The 17682-nt window shown below is 42.8% G+C and overlaps 1 protein-coding gene across 1 annotated transcript; it reads right to left on the bottom strand.

The window, feature by feature from the left end:
• Positions 1 to 202: 202 nt before the first annotated feature.
• On the bottom strand, positions 203 to 3018 carry LOC127316409 (uncharacterized). Its single transcript, XM_051346797.1, has 3 exons — positions 1681 to 3018; positions 833 to 911; positions 203 to 474 (listed from the first exon to the last, which is right to left on the bottom strand). The coding sequence occupies exons 1-2, from the start codon at positions 2933 to 2935 to the stop codon at positions 877 to 879; spliced, it is 1290 nt and encodes a 429-aa protein (XP_051202757.1). The 5' UTR covers positions 2936 to 3018; the 3' UTR covers positions 203 to 474; positions 833 to 876.
• Between the last annotated feature and the right edge of the window lie 14664 nt (positions 3019 to 17682).

The following is a 17682-nucleotide window of genomic DNA, read 5'->3' as shown; positions in this document are numbered from 1 at the left end:
CCTGAAATTGTATGATGCATGTGAAAGTTTACTGAATCATGCTGTGAACGAACCGAGGATTTCTGTTTTATTGCACTCTTGGTCCATCACATTGCTGCTAAAAAATGATGAGAACACCTGGCCCATCGCATTACGGTGAATCATATATGAAGATAAAGGATATAAATTCGTGCATGGAAGTTTTTGTAGCAAGACACGAGAATTTACAGGTCATGCAGAAGTCGAAGATTTATTTGATGCAACATAGCATATGGCACAAGTTGAAGTCACCGAAAACAAAATCGAGGCACAACACTAGAAATAATACTTGGAGAAGCAGAAATCCCCCAGATTAGGTATTTTAAAGCAGACTTGCAACACTAGAAATTAAGCTAGACTAGGACTAGTTTGTTCTTCGGATAACATGTGAACCCCGCCGACCACATTGATGCAATGCGACAAATTCAGCGATAACTGCAGCGGCCATCCCTTCACCTGGAGAAACAAACTCATTGTCAACTCTGAAACATATATACAGAGAGCTCTATATATAACAGATATCATATGACTGGCTGTAGCTCATAGGAATACGATGACAACAGAAAAAATCTATGGATGATGTGACTACTGTTTGTAGTAAAAAAGAAAACAGGGTACTGATATATTTGGATAATATGTGAATCACCATCATTTTACTTATTTGTCTGTGTCATTCACGTGTGTGAATCCCCATTGTCCGATGAAAGTAGTTTGAGGGTGCATGCCCCTCGCTGGTGGCCAGATAGTTTCCCCCAAAACAGAAAAGAATCAAACATGAGAGATCTCACAAACTATATTCAGAAGGTCTTCTTACCTGAATCATTTCAGCACATAAGCACATCAAACCAGACATTCACCCTATGGATCGTACACTCCATGACCTTCGCGAATGACTGTGCCAAGAAGCATAAGTCATCAGGCAATTCAAGTTTTGAGGAAAAGACAAATAGATACAAGAAGCAACATTGAGTCAGTTACACAAATGAGCTGACAAATAAAACTTGAGCCAAACAAGTCACTTTTTTAACTCATAATTATAAGTATGGGTGATTTATAGCTCGCCTTTGATGCTAGAAATAGAAAACAAAACTACATTAAATGCAATCCATATTCCTGAAAGTAATACAGTTAGCTAGCTCATAATGATGAATTTAGCTGATAAAAAATAAGGGACTCTAGAGTTTCTCATATAAACTAGTATCCTTTTTCATGCCAGGCAGACAAAATTAAAACATGACCAAGGTAATAAACTGTAACGACAAAACAATTGGGCATTCGATTTAAAATACATTGAGCCTAACTCAAGACAAGAAAAGCAATTAGTATTCTGGATCTTCATCAAGTGGCAAAGAAAACAATTGTTTCAGAAGGTAATAGCAAGATTAGAGCCTATACATGTAACAGATAAAATAATACAACTAGCATTGAGATTCCAAACAGGCCAACCAATTTATTTAATTGACATTTGATTTTACATCTTTTAATCATTTGGCATTTGAGCTAGATCTACCATGAATGAATACAGCCAATGATACCATACCATTCAGTTATAAGTTAAGCTAAGAGAAAACTGCTGATAAAGCTTATGCTGTTAGCTAGTGTGTATGAAGTATAATTAGGGCTACCCCCACAATACAATAAGCACTAAGGATGAGCAGTTACCTGGCGTATAGAAACACCTGAGAGGATGATAGGCGCCGATATGAATCAAGGGTCCAGAAAGCTCAGTAGATTGCATCGACTTAAGGTCAACCATGTACACGGTGCCATTCACATGTAAAAGCACTACATCAGTATCCTCATCATATCCCTGGATTCTCTGCCTTCTTTCGGTCCGAGGAGGGAGTCCAGGAATGGTATCCATTCCAATGGTCTTCCACGGCGCCCACGTGGTAACACCCTGAGCATCGACGTCTCTCTTCCACATCTGGAGTGAAGGATAAACCAGCATGGTGTAGCCAACGGCGCCATCCTCAGCCTTGATGATCTGATGGTTTATGAAGCGGTCGGTATGGGTAACAGGAGGCCCCATCATCACAGCTATGTTGTTCTCGCCCAGATCAAACTCAAGTATGCTGCCATTGATCAGGGACAGCCAGTAGAGAGAGTTGCCAACGAGGACGGCGGGTTTACCATGGATGTCGGATGGAGATTGTAATGAGATGAGATCGCCCCATAGGCCGGTGTTGGAGGAGTAGACACAGGCGAGGAGTCGGTTCGGGTGCCTTCTGTACATGGTGACCAGGACCAGCTTGAAGGGGCTGGAGTAGCAGCTGCCGTGCACGTGGCCAGGGTCGGCGGCAGCGGCGGCGCAGAGCACCGCCCCGTTGACGGAGACCCTGGTGAAGTCGGGTGGGTAGGCCACCGTGCGCTGGTCGCCCGTGATGGGGTCGCACACGATGACCTCCGCGTGAGGAACGCGGTCTTTGACGAGGACGCGGCCGTGGCGGCAGCCGAGAACGTCCGTGTTCTGGCCGCAGCGTCCGAGGTCGAACCGCCGAGGTGGGATGCGGTCAGGAGGGTCGAGCATGGGGGCGAACACGACGCGCTGGCCGTGGTCTTCGGGCACGAAGGAGCCGAGCAGCGGCGGGTCCCGGTGGCGCGCGCAGAGCTGGCGGTGGAACTTGGGGTCGGCGAGGAGGCCCCGCCAGCGCCTGCAGACGGCGGAGGCGCGGGCGAGCGAGGACGGCGTAGGCGGGAGGCGGACGAAGATCTCCCGCAGGATGTCGTCGTCGTCCGGAAGGGAGGCGGGCGAGCGCCCGCGGCGGCGGCGAGGGATGCGGCGGGTCATGGAGGCGCCCTCCTGGCTCGCCTGGGTTCGGGGATGGAGGCGCGGGCTGCGGCGGCGGTCCAGTCCGGCCCCGTCCTCAGTTGCTTGGATTTGCGAACGGAGCCGCGGGCTGCGGCGGCGGTCCATTCCGGCGGCCGCCAAGCCAAGACCTAGCTTGCTAGCGGAGTCGCTCTTTTGCCTGTTGGTTCACTCGTAGCCTTTTTTTTTTCTTTCCCCACACAAACTCGGCACGTTTGGAATATCAATGCTAGTTAGATACTCCCTTCCTTTCCAAAAAAAATATATCTACACACTAAAAATATGTATATAGACATTTATAATGACAAAATATCCAAATAACACTATAATGATTGGTTTTGTAGTGTTCACAGAAATATGAATTATCATTTTCACATTTATGTGTAGGTCACACATGATCGCTTTTTATGCCAAAATCTGCACAAGTAAGTGTCAACATAATATATATATACATATATATATATATATAATTGAATTTTTTCTGATACTTTGAAATAGTATTTTTTGGAATTTTTCATCATGGATATATGTTCAGGTTCTTATCGTGCGCGTCCGTACGAATGACCTGTATATTGAAATCGGGCTCAGTCATCCGGATGGGCCAGATTATATAGCACGATGCCATTGGATTGAACAAACGGATGCACACACAGTATGCAATTTTTGTTCCATATAAACCACGTAATTCTGGTGGATCATTAGTGAGCGACCACATTCGACTGATAGGCGATGACACGCTTAGAGCATGTCTAACAGACCCCTTAAAAGGGTCTAACCCGTATAATAACCGTCGGAATACGGGTTTCGGCTCTACCCGGCCATCTAGCAGGCCCCGTAAAAACGCCCCCCCCCTCTGATTTTTGCTGGTTTTGATTACGGGGCGGGTCTTCGCCCCTACTTGTGAGGGGTGGGAGCGGGGAACCAGCATCCTCCCCTCCACTGCGCAAGGGTTTCGCTGAAGCCAACCGCCGCCGCCCGATCTCCTCCACCCCGCCCTTCCCGGCAACGAGACGGCCGGATCCCGCTGCCATGGATCCTCCACAAGGGCCGCCTACCGCCGGCGGTTCACCTCCATCGGCCGCGGTGGTTGATGTCCCCGTCGGAGGTCCGCCGAACACCGGCGTCGTGTCGGTCATGATCTGCGCCACCATCCCGTCGAAGAGGAAGAGGATTCTGAAGCAATTCTTCGAAGCACCTGCGGCTGCCGCAGCTTCGCCGGCCGCAGCTCCGCTGGCCAAAGCCCCGCCGGCTGGCAAGAAAGGGGGAAGGATGAAGACCAAGGCGGTTGGGCCGAGGGGCGCTGCGCCGGCCAAGGTGAGGACAAAGGCAATCAGCCGCATCGGCCTCGCGCCTCCACCGCCCTCCAAGGCCACGCCCCCTCCTCCCTCCGTTCCGTCCGATACGCCGCCCGCGCCGCCGCCACCCACCATGGACGTAGACAAGGTGTTCGATGTTGAGTCCACAACATCATACCTCGACATGCTCAACGAATCCACGGTGAATCTGGACGTCGGCATTGCTGCGTTCGATGGGGAGTGCAACGTCGAAGAGATTGATGACGACGAGGATGAGGGTGACGACGAGGAGGAGGTGGTTGAGCTTGATCCGGCTGCCGCCGGTTCTTCATCACGCCGAAGTCACGCACGGCGAACTATAGCGAGATCGAAAACGTCATCTTGGTTCGTGCTTGGAGCAAGGTGGGGATGGATGCGTGCACCGGAGTGGACCAAGGCGATGGATTCGTTGATGGTTGATCATATTTGAAAACTTCCGTGGCTTGAACATTGGCCATGATCGCGTTGTGATGTTAAAAACTATGAATTATGCATCACATATTTTGGATGTGCTATGTTTGATCTGAAATTGTTGTGCAAATTGTTGTCTAAAACCTTGTTTTGAGGGGTCAAAAACTCGTCCGAGCTAGCAGATCCCGTATCCCCACCCCGTAAAACCCTGTTTTGAGGGGTCGAAAACTCGGCCGGCGAAAAGTGAATACAAGGCCCTCTACTGGCATTTTAAGGGACGAAAAAATACGGAACCTGTTAGACATGCTCTCATAGAATCACAGCTGAGAAGAGCGCACATAAACATGAGTTCAGGTGCCACCCGGTGCTGAAACTCTCATGTCTGATCGAGAGGAGCTCCCAAGCACAGCCATACAACAAAAGCAAGGAAAACGATATCCGACTTGCAATAATACTTGGAGAAGCAGAAATCCCCTACATAGGTATTCGAAAGTAGACTTTCTACACTAAAAATTAAGCTAGACTACAACACTTAGATTTTTCCTTCAGATAACATGTAAACAACGCCAACAACATTGATGCAATGCGACAAGTTCAGTGATAACTGCAGCGGTACGTCATCCCTAGAAACAAACTCATTATCAACCCAGAAACATATTTTTTTTCGATAAAGGATGCTTTCATTACTTTTATAAGCAATTACATCCGGCCTCTGCATAACCAGGATGCACACAACCGTTTATGTTGTCTCAGGTTCAAAAAGATATATAAAAAAAACTAGGCGAGATACATATCGGAACGATGAATCATATAACGCCTAAGGAGTAGGTGGGGCATCTATCCGTAGACTATGCTGCCACCCATGTTGGGAAAAAGTATCCCTCGCCGTAGCCTCCAACCGTGTACAGACATCCGTAAACAGGTCTCGGTTCTCCACTCGCTGAAGAGGTAACCACGAACGGAGAATACCTGTACATCCGTAGATGACCTGCAACAAAGAGCAATTTATATCGTTAAAAATCTTGTCATTTCTACATAGCCACAGCGCCCAGATAACTGCTAGCGCCCCCACCCTAAGAAGTAACTTAAACCTTGAATCGACACCATGAAGCCAATTGCCAAAGACATTGGCAACACTAGTCGGAGGATACAAGGTAGACGCTACTTGGATGACTGACCATATAGATCTCGCGAACTGACACTGGAAGAATAAGTGTTTGATTGTTTCGTCCTGATGACAGAAAACACATCGAGTACTCCCATGCCAATTACGCTTAACAAGATTGTCTTTGGTGAGAATTACCCCTCGACGAAGATACCATCCAAAAAAATTTAATTTTTAATGGTATCTTCATCTTCCAAATCTTCTTGTTATTATCAACTGGTAAATCAGAATGAAGGATCGCGTTGTAGAAAGATTTTACAGAGAAAGCACCATTGGCATGAAGGTTCCATCTAAATTCATCTGGTTCGTCCGATAATTGAATATCTCCGAGCCGTTGAATTAAGGTATTCCATGCCACAAGCCTTTGTCCAAGTAAAACCCGTCTGAACGTCACATTCGGGGGTGAGGTAGCCATTACAGTAGCAATGGTATCACCTTGACGGCGAGAAATCCTATAAAGAGCTGGATACTGATCACTTAAGGGAGCATTGTCAAGCCAAGCATCTTCCCAGAACCGTATTTGTGCTCCATTCCTGATTGAGAAAGTGCCATGGCGAAAAAAAGCATTTTTTGTCGCCATTAGCCCGGCCCAGAAGTGAGAATCCCCTGGTTTCCAAACCATTTGGGATAATGTCTTCGAACCGATATACTTTCTCCGAAGAATAGTCTGCCAAATCCCATCCTCAGTGAGGAGCATAAACAGCCATTTACCCAGTAGAGCTGAATTCTTGACTTCCAAGTCATGAACTCCAAGCCCCCCTTGGTCTTTGGGACTACAAACTATACTCCACTTAACCAGTCGATATTTCTTTTTCTCGCTGTCCCCTTGCCAAAAGAATCTGGATCGATAGTAATCGAGTTTATGCAGAATTCCTTTCGGTAGGATGAAAAATGATAACATATACAGTACCATATTTGTGAGTACCGAATTAATGAGTACCAATCTTCCACCTAGGGACAGCAACTTTCCTTTCCAACTACTAAGGCGTTTTTGTAGTCTTTCTTCCACTAATTTCCATTCCGCGATTGTAAGTCTCCGATAATGAATCGGAATACCCAAATAACGAATCGGAAATTGGCCTTGCCCGTAACCAAACAACTCTGTATACAGAGTCATATCATTTTAGGCATCACCGAAACAGAACAATTCACTTTTATGGAAATTGATTTTCAATCCTGACAATTGCTCAAAAGCCGCCAAAATTAATTTCAGATTTTGAGCTTTTTCAAGATCATGATCCATAAACAGAATTGTATCATCGGCATATTGAAGTATAGATAAGCCACCATCAACTAGATGTGGAATCACTCCTTCAATCTAGCGCCTTAGCCCGCTCTATGAGTATAGCCAGAATATCCGCTACAATGTTAAACAACATCGGTGATAACGGATCCCCTTGGCGTAACCCTTTTCGTGTTTGGAAATAGTGTCCGGTGTCATCATTAACCCGGATTGCGACACTACCTCCATACACAAAATCATTTATCAGAGCGCGTCACTCTGGAGAAAAACCTTTCATCCTGAGTGTTTGCTGTAGAAAAGACCACTTAACTTTATCATACGCCTTTTCAAAATCTAATTTTAAAATAACCCCATTTAATTTCTTAGAATGCATCTCATGTACCGTCTCATGCAAGACCGCCACTCCATCAAGGATGTTTCTTCCTTGCATAAAGGCCGTCTGTGATGGCTGGACAACATGATCCGCGACCGTATTAAGTCTAATGGTGGCCACTTTCGTGAAAATCTTGAAACTTACATTTAAGAGGCAGATAGGTCTATATTGTTGAATCCTTTCTGCCTCATTAACTTTCGGTAACAAGATTACTTCACCAAAATTTAGACGAAATAATTCTAGTTGTCCAGAGTGTAGGTCGCTGAACAAATCTAGAAGGTCCGATTTAATCGTGTCCCAAAAAGTTTGATAAAACTCAGCTGGGAAACCATCAGGACCCGGTGCTTTGTTGCATTCCATTTGGAAAACTGTCATTTGAACCTCTTCCTCGGTATAAGGTGCGGTTAGTAGACCATTTTCCTCAATAGAAACTTGGGGTATATCGTCCGTTAAGTCCTCATTAAGAGAGAATGTACTTTCCTCCGGAGGACCAAACAAACCTTTATAATAATTAGTAATGTAAGATTTGAGTTGCTCATGGCCTTCAATCACCCCTTCATCTTGAGTAAGAGAATGAATACGTTTTTTCCGATGTCTCCCATTGGCTAAAGCATGGAAATATCGCGTATTTGAATCTCCTTCCAATATGAACTGGGCTTTGGATCGCTAATACCATTTGAGTTCCTCCTCACGAAGAAGACTCACCATCTGCGCATTTGATTGATTTTTAAGTTCAATCTCCTGCGTCGACAACGGTCTAACCTCCGCAAAAGCCTCAAGCTCATCAATAACATTTGATAAGCGAGCCTTCTCTTTTTTAAGGATACCAGCCGTGTGGGCAGTCCAACCAGAGAGATGTTTGCGCATTGACCGCATTTTATTATTCCATCTCAGAATTGGAGAGCTGCCCCCGACCGGTCTCTCCCAAACCTTCTTAACCATATCATGAAAACCCTCTCGATGTAGCCAACCAAGTTCAAATTTGAACGGCCGTTTACACACAGGACGGGGATTCCCAGTGGTTAGGAAGATGGGGGCATGGTCAGACAGATTTATAATACGTTCTAGTGCACGGACAGACACCATAGGGTATTTATTTTCCCATTCGGTGTCCATCAACACGCGGTCTAGTTTCTCGTAAGTGGGTTCAGGCAAGCTGTTGGCCCAAGTAAACTGTCGACCAGACATGAACACCTCCCTTAAATCAAGGCTATCAATGACAGCGTTGAACAAGAAAGACAAATGTCCATCAAAATGGCCTTTACTTTTCTCGTGAGGAAATCTCAACAAATTAAAATCACCTCCGATTAAAATCGGATAAGGATTATCTTTTGTAAGATTTACCAATTCACGTAAAAATTCAGCCTTAAAAGCATCCTGGGCGGCACCATACACAACGACCAGGCTCCACTTGAACCCATCTGCTTTATTCTGAATGTCGAGCTTAATATGATACTCTCCATCAGAACTAGCTAAGACAGTCATGGTATCTATACCGACGCCAAGTAAAATGCCACCGGATCTACCACGAGGTGGGCGAGAAAACCACTGAAAGTTGATTCCGCCTGACAATCGGTCGAGAAAACTTTGTGTGAAATTTCGCCTACCCGTCTCCGATATAGCAATAAAATCTAAATCATAATCTCTACAACCATCGGCAATGTGAGAATGCTTAGCCAAGTCACCAAGACCTCTGCTATTCTGAAACATGCCGTTCATCGAGAAACTATTTTGGATTTAGAATTTTTGCCATATCTACGAGATTTCTTTCCAGCCGATGATCTAGAACCACGTTCAGAGGCAGTTAGATCATAAACTGAACTAAGCTCTGAGTGGTCTAAATCAACTTCTGTCACACTTCCAACTATAGCCGAGAGAAGATGACCATCTAGGATGTCATCATCTTCATCATCGTCAACAATGGAAGTAGCCGACTCAGTGGATCCATTTGGAGCAACCGTTAAACGGTCAAGCTCCATCTGTCTCAACACATGAGCTGAAGCTAAAATCTCATCCGAACCTCTACCCAAAGAGATACCTACACTACTCAAATTCGAAGAAATTCTAGTATTAGAAAAAGAAATGAAAGACTTGGATGAATTTCTAGTACCTGTCGTGTCGAGGTTCTTTTCCGCCTTGCGCCGCATAGCCCTCTGCATCACATCTTCATCCGTAGCCTCCATGCCGCCCTCCGTCGTAGCGAACCTCCCACTCCTCCTCACTGTCGGCTGAGCAACTGGTGGAGGAATAGTGGGGCGAGGTTGCAAGACGGCGGCAGCTGGCGGAGGCGGAGAAACGCGCGATGAAGATGGCATCGACCCTGGTACTGATGACCCACAAGTATAGGGGGTGTATCGTAGTATTTTCGATAAGTAAGAATGTCGATCCCAACGAGGAGCAGAAGGTGTTGACAAGCAGTTTCGATGAAGGATTCACTGTATATGCTCACAGACAAGTATTTAGGGGGTTTTGATGTAACAGATGAATAAAGTACAAGTAAGTAAAATGCGAGAGAAATAATTGCAGCGAGTGGCCCAATCCTTTTTAGCACAAAGGACAAGCCGGTTTGTTTACTTATAATGACCAAACGTTCTCGAGGACACACGGGATTTTAGTCTAGTGCTTTCGCTACATATGGCTAACTAATCTTCATTGTTTTGATAAGTGTTGTGTGGGTGAACCTATGCTAATGTACCGCCCTTCCTAGGACTAATACATACTTGTGATTATACCCCTTGCAAGCATCCGCAACTACAAGAAAGTAATTAAGATAAATCTAACCACAGCCTTAAACTACGAGATCTGCGATCCCTCCTGCATCGATATACCAACGGGGGCTCAGGTTTCTGTCACTCCGGCAACCCCGCAATTGGCAAACGAGTACAAGATGTATTCCCCTAGGCCCATAAATGGTGAAGTATCGTGTAGTCGACGTTCACACGACACCACTAGAAGAATGACACCACAACTTAAATATCATAACATTGAATATTACTCAACCATAATTCACTACTAACATTTAGACTTCACCCATGTCCTCAAGAACTAAACGAACTACTCACGAGACATCATATGGAACATGATCAGAGGTGATATGATAATGAATAACAATCTGAACATAAATCTTGGTTCAACGGTTTCACTCAATAGCATCAATAACAAGTAGAAATCAACACCGGGAGAGTTTCCCCTATCAAACAATCAAGATCAAACCCAAATTGCTACAGCGGTGACGAGGTGCTGCGGTGGAGATGGCGGTGATGATGATGGAGATGATGATGATGGTGATGGAGATGATGTCCAGCTCGATGACAGTGACGATGGCGTCGATTTCCCCCTCCGGGAGGGAATTTCCCCGGTGGATTCCTGCCCGCCGGAGAGCTCTTTTCTCTCTGGTGTTCTCCGCCCCGCAGAGGCGGCTGTAACTCTTCGTGAGGTACCCTCTGGAGCTTAGGTTTTCGGGACGAAGGGTTTCGCGAAGAAAAGGGGGCGAAAGGGGCTGTGGGGCCCCCACACCACAAGGTGGCGCGGCCAGGCCATGGGCCGTGCCGGCCTGTGGTCTGGCCCCACCTTGGGCCTTCTCAGCTCCTCCTTCTGGCTTCCTTCGTCATCTTGAAAAATAGGATTTTTGGTATAATTTCCTTCCACAGTTGATCTTCCGAAATATTGCGTTCTGACGGTGCTTTTTCTAGCAGAATCCTGGCTTCGGTGCTTGATCCTCCAATAATGATGAAACATGCAAAATAGATGAAATAACATAAGTATTGTGTCCCAATATGAAATATATCAATGAATAACAACAAATTATGATATAAAATAGTGATGCAAATTGGACGTATCAACTCCCCCCAAGCTTAGACTTCGCTTGTCCCCAAGCGAAACTGAACTCGGTAAACAGGACCACATGTTAATGGAGTGAAGAGTCGATAAATAAAATACGGACAAGAAGCATCATATTCATTCACACAAGACATTCTAGTAAACAACTTCCTCATATAACTCAACTTGAAACAAGTATAAAGTAATCACAAATAAAGGTGCATAAGAAATCATAGTTGGTGATGGCAAACTTCGTTCTTGGTCAGAGAACAATTAACAGATTATACTTATCTCATTGAGCAGCGCTCTCATGTTAAAGTTTATAAGGCACAACTTGCATACTCAATCATAATGGTCTCCTCATGATCATTGATAACTTGCAAAGCTATATTCATTCAGATAAAACTTGTACTAAACAAGGAAGAATAAAAGACATGATAAAGCAAATCACAATATAATGGTTTGATCACAACTACTCAAATGCTCGCTTGAGATGGAGGGAAATAGGTTTACTGACTCAACATAAAGTAAAAGACAGGCCCTTCGCAGAGGGAAGCAGTGATTAAATCATGTGCTAGAGCTTTTTCAGTTTTGAAATCATATAGAGATAATAAAAGTAACATTTTGAGAGGTGTTTGTTGTTGTCAACGACTGGTAGCGGGTACTCTAACCCCCTTGCCAGACAACCTTCAAAGAGCGGCTCCCATTTTATTTTTATTTTGTGTGGCACTCCTTCCAACCTTTCTTTCACAAACCATGGCTAACCGAATCCTCGGGTGCACCAACAATCTCATACCATGAAGGAGTGCCTTTTTATTTTAGTTTTATTATGATGACACTCCCCCCAACCTTTGCTTACACAAGCCATGGCTAACCGAATCCTTCGGGTGCCGTCCATCAATCACATACCATGGAGGAGTGTCTATTTAGTTTAATTAATTTGGGACCGGGAATCCCATTGCCAGCTCTTTTTGCAAAATTATTGGATAAGCGGATGAAGCCACTAGTCCATTGGTGAAAGTTGCCCAACAAGATTGAAAGATAAAACACCACATACTTCCTCATGAGCTATAAAACATTGACACAAATAAGAGATAGTAAATTTTGAATTTGTTTAAAGGTAGCACATGAAGTATTTACTTAGGATGGCAGAAAATACCATGTAGTAGGTAGGTATGGTGGACACAAATGGCATAGGTTGGGGTTAAGGTTTGGATGCACGAGAAGTATTCCCTCTCAGTACAGGTCTTTGGCTAGCAAGGTTAATTAGCAAGCATAAGAGTTGAAGGAAACAAACAAATATACATGTGATAGAAATAATCATGCATCTTCCTTATAAGCACAAACAGTTTTAACTTCAGAATAATAAGCTATGAGCTAACAAGAAAGAAAGACCATGAAACATCTACATGTATTTCTCTTTTCTACTTAAACCTCAAAGTGTTGTTGCTATTGACCAATGCTAAGTTTGCCAAAACCAAATAGATTTATTCAATGCTCCCAAAGTGATACCAATACTAACAACAAGGTAAATCATATAATAGAGATTGCAAACTAAAATAAGATGTGCAATATGTAAATGATAAGACTTCTCATTAATATTCCATAATGATAACTCACACCAAGGGATACATAGATAACCAACTAAAGGAGAGATACTTCCAAACTGCAACCCATCTTATATGATAACTTCCCTACTCATGATATGACACTACTTGACAGTAAAAAGTAAAAGATAGTGATGATGTGATACCGCGGCACTCCCCCAAGCTTGGAACAAACCAAGGGGATGCCAATACCGATGATGAATTACTCCTGCGGCGATGGTGGTGATGAACTCCTCCCGCGCTTCTTACAGATCTCCTTCAGCTTCAGTTTCTCAGCTTGGCAATTCTGCACTAAGACTCGAAGAGATTCATTGTTATCTGAAGTTGGCGATGATGACCTTGTGATGTGAATCGAGTGGTATTCCAGCATTCTTCGGAGACGGCAATTCTCCTCCTGGAGTATCTCCACTTCTCTTCTTAGAGCCCGATATTGATCACAAAACTCATCGGTAGTCCGTAGAGCTTCTTCCAACACAGGGAAGGAGTCGAGGCTAAGAGCGGGTGGTAAGGGTCCCTGCAAGTTATGAGAAAAAGAACGTCGAGTGTCAACAGATCCCACCAAGATTTGCTTGCTCCCAACGGCTTGCTGCTCTTGTCTTGATGGCACCCTCTTCACTTCTTCCTTCGAAAGCCCCTTGCCCTTGTTGTTGGAGGCCATGGTGCTTCTAGACCGAAAACAGATCCTGGCAGAAACAGCTCGAAATAAAACACGTCGAGAAAACGATATACGGACCTCCAGGGGTCCGGGGGATTATATAGCAAATATTTTCACGACAAAAGGAAAGTACCAGATCGAACCAGAGTTGGAAAGGGGCGACGAGGAGGCCAGACCATAGGGCGGCGCGGGCCCAGGGCAGGCCGCGCCGGCCTATGGTGGCACGCCCTCGTGCGTCCTTTCCACTCCGTTTCGAACTCGTAATTTTTCATATTTTCCAAAAACAGCAAAAATATTGTTCGGAAAGTAAATTGCGAACTTTTCATTACCAGTACTGTTACCTATTCAAAGTCGAGTTCTGGCGGACTGTCAACTTGTCCTTTGATGAAAGCCTCCGGTGTTTCCACTCGAATAATATCAACATCAACATTATAGGAATCACCTGAGATATAATGCTTCAGTCTTTGTCCATTTACCACTTGCGTGGCATTGCCTTGGAGAGAGCTAATTTTAATTGCTCCCGAACGATACACCTCCTCAACAACATATGGTCCTTCCCATTTCGAGAGTAATTTCCCTGCAAAGAATCTGAGACGAGACCGATACAATAGGACTTTATCTCCAATATTAAATTCTCTTTTGATAATCCTTCTATCATGCCATTTTTTAACTTTCTCTTTGAAGAGTTCAGCATTTTCATAAGCTTCACTTCTCCATTCATCTAGAGAACTCAATTGCAACAACCTCTTATCACCGGCAAGTTTAGGATCTTTATTTAATTCTCTAACAGCCCAATAAGCTTTGTGCTCTAGTTCTAAAGGTAAATGACAAGCTTTCCCATAAACCATTTTATAAGGTGACATTCCCATGGGATTTTTATAAGCAGTTCTATAAGCCCATAGTGCATCCTTCAATTTACTAGCCCAATTCTTTCTAGTTTTATTAACAGTCTTTTGCAAGATAGATTTAATCTCTCTATTTGATAATTCTACTTGCCCACTAGTTTGAGGATGATAAGCGGAAGCAATTCTATGATTAATACCATACCTAGCAAGAGTTTTTCTAAAACCTCCATGAATAAAATGAGAACCTCCATCAGTCATAATATATCTAGGCACTCCAAATCTAGGAAAAATAATGTCTAAAAGCATTCTTAAAGAGGTCTCACCATCAGCACTTTTTGTAGGTATGGCTTCCACCCATTTAGTAACATAATCAACAGCAACAAGTATATGAGTGTTACCTTCTGAAGACGGAAAAGGTCCCATGAAGTCAAATCCCCAACAATCAAATGGTTCAATAACAAGAGTATAATTCATAGGCATTTCATTACGTCTGGAGATATTACCAACCCTTTGGCATTCATCACAAGATAAAATAAACTTTCTCGCATCCTTGAAGAGAAATGGCCAATAAAAACCTGATTGTAGAACCTTTTGCGCGGTTCTTTCTCCGGCGTGATGTCCTCCATAAGCACTACCATGATATTTACTCAATATCTCTTGTTGTTCATATTCGGGAACACACCTTCGCAGAATACCATCCACTCCTTCTTTATATAAGTGTGGGTCATCCCAGAAATAATGCCTCAAGTCATAAAAGAATTTCCTCCTTTGCTGAGCTGAAAAGGTTGGAGGCAAGTACTTGGAAACAATAAAGTTAGCATAATCAGCATACCAAGGACTGTCTCGCGAGCTCACCTTTATTACAGCCAATTGTTCATTTGGAAAACTATCATTAACAGGAACAGGATCATAAGCAATATTTTCCAATCTAGACAAATTATCAGCAACAGGATTATCAGCACCTTTCCTATCTACAATATGTAAATCAAATTCTTGCAAAAGAAGTACCCATCTAATAAGCCTCGGCTTAGCATCTTTCTTTGTCATAAGGTATCTAATTGCAGCATGATCAATATGAATCGTAACTTTTGAATCAACAATATAAGATCTAAATTTATCACAAGCAAAGACTACAGCTAATAATTCTTTTTCAGTTGTAGCATAATTTCTTTGAGCATCATCAAGAGTTTTACTAGCATAATGAATAACATTCAGTTTTTTATCTACTCGCTGTCCAAGAACAGCGCCTACAGCAAAATCACTAGCATCACACATAATTTCAAAAGGCAAATTCCAATCAGGAGGTTCAACTACAGGAGCAGTTGTTAAGGCTTTCTTTAGAGTTTCAAAGCTTCCTTACAATCATCATCAAAAACAAAAGGTACGTCTTTTTGAAGAAGATTAGTAAGAGGCTTTGAAATCTTGGAGAAATCTTTAATAAATCTCCTATAAAACCCAGCATGACCAAGAACACTACGAATACCTTTAACATCCCTCGGATAGGGCATCTTCTCAATTGCTTCAACTTTAGCTCTATCAACTTCAATACCTCTCTCAGAAATTTTATGTCCCAATACAATTCCTTCATTAACCATAAAGTGGCATTTCTCCCAATTAAGAACAAGGTTAGTTTCTTCACATCTCTGCAAAACTTTATCAAGGTTTCTCAAGCAACTATCAAAAGAATTCCCATAGACGGAAAAATCATCCATGAATACTTCCACAATACTCTCACAAAAGCCATGAAAAATAGCAGACATGCATCTTTGAAAAGTAGCAGGAGCATTACATAAACCAAAAGGCATACGCCTATAAGCATAAGTTCCATAGGGACAAGTAAAAGTGGTTTTCTCTTGATCTTTAGTTTTAACAGCAATTTGTGAAAACCCAGAATAACCATCAAGAAAGCAAAAATGAGTATTTTTAGACAATCTTTCTAGCATTTGATCAATAAATGGTAAAGGGTAATGATCTTTCTTAGTAACTTTATTAACTTTTCGAAAATCAATGCACATTCTATACCCTACAACTACTCTTTAAGGGATGAGCTCATCATTATCATTAGGCACAACAGTCATTCCTCCTTTCTTGGGAACGCAATGCACAGGACTAACCCATCTACTATCAGCAATAGGATATATAATACCAGATCAAGAAGTTTTAATACCTCATTCCTTACCACCTCCTTCATCTTTGGAATTAGACGACGCTGATGTTCAACAACAGGCTTTGCATCATCTTCCATATTAATAGCATGTTGGCAAATGGAAGGAGAAATCCCCTTCAAATCATCAAGAGTGTAGCCAATAGCTCCTCGGTGTTTCTTCAATATTTCCAATAACCTTTCTTCCTCAATCTCTGAAATCTTAGAACTAATAATAACAGGATATATTTTCTTATCATCAATATGAGCATATTTAAGATTATCAGGCAAAGGCTTTAAATCAAAAACAGGATCTTCCTTTGGTGGCGGTGTTGTACCCAAATCTTCCACCGGTAAATCATGCTTGAGAATAGGTTGGCGAAGAAAAATTTCCTCAAGCTCATCTCTTTCTTTCCTAAAAACTTCACTCTCGCTATTCTCCAAATGTTGCTGCAAAGGATTATTAGGAACAAGAACAATAGATGCACACTGCTCCATTTTAAAATCATCACTAGCCAAATCAGCTTTATAAGGAGTTTTGGTAAATTTAGAGAAGTTAAACTCATAAGATTCACCAGCAAATTTAGTCAAAATTTTCTCTTTCTTGCAATCTATAATAGCTCCACAAGTATTTAGAAAAGGTCTACCAAAAATGATAGGACAATAATCACTAGCAGCAGAACCAAGTACCAAAAAGTCAGCAGGATATTTAATCTTACCACATAGAACTTCCACATCTCGAACAATACCAATTGGAGAAATAGTTTCTCTATTAGCCAGCTGAATAACCACATCAATATCTTCAAGTTCACAAGAATCAATTTCATGCATAATCTCCGTGTAAAGCTCATAAGGAATAGCACTAACACTTGCACCAATATCACATAAACCATAATAGCAATGATCACCAATTCTAACAGATAGCATAGGAACACTAACTTGTTTGGGTTTATTAGGATGTGAAACAATATTAGAAGCATCTTCACAGAAAATAATATGACCATCCTCCACATTTTCAGTCACAAGATCTTTAACTATTGCAACGAGGTTCAACTTTTATTTGTTCTTCAGTTCTACAGGTTTTTTTTCACTTTTATGAACCGCACTATTTATAACAGAGTACTCCTTCATTTTAGCAGGGAAAGGAGTTTTTTCAATATAAGCTTCAGGAATAACATGATCAGCAGTTTCAACTACAACGCATTTATTAATAGATGAATCAATTTTATCTTTATACGGTTCATGATACTTATCAAAATT

Source organism: Lolium perenne, chromosome 7 (genome assembly GCF_019359855.2).
Source record: "Lolium perenne isolate Kyuss_39 chromosome 7, Kyuss_2.0, whole genome shotgun sequence".
Classification (NCBI taxonomy): Eukaryota; Viridiplantae; Streptophyta; class Magnoliopsida; order Poales; family Poaceae; genus Lolium; species Lolium perenne.
The sequence above is the reverse complement of the archived record's forward strand: the minus strand, read 5'-3'. Positions and strand labels throughout refer to the sequence as shown.

Coding starts and splice junctions, on each gene's coding strand:
- LOC127316409 (XM_051346797.1), bottom strand. CDS start 2,935: ATGGACCGCCGCCGCAGCCCGCGGCTCCGTTCGCAAATCCAAGCAACT. Junction 912..1,680: donor CAGGTGTTTCTATACGCCAG/GTAACTGCTCAT, acceptor TTCTTGGCACAG/TCATTCGCGAAGGTCATGGA.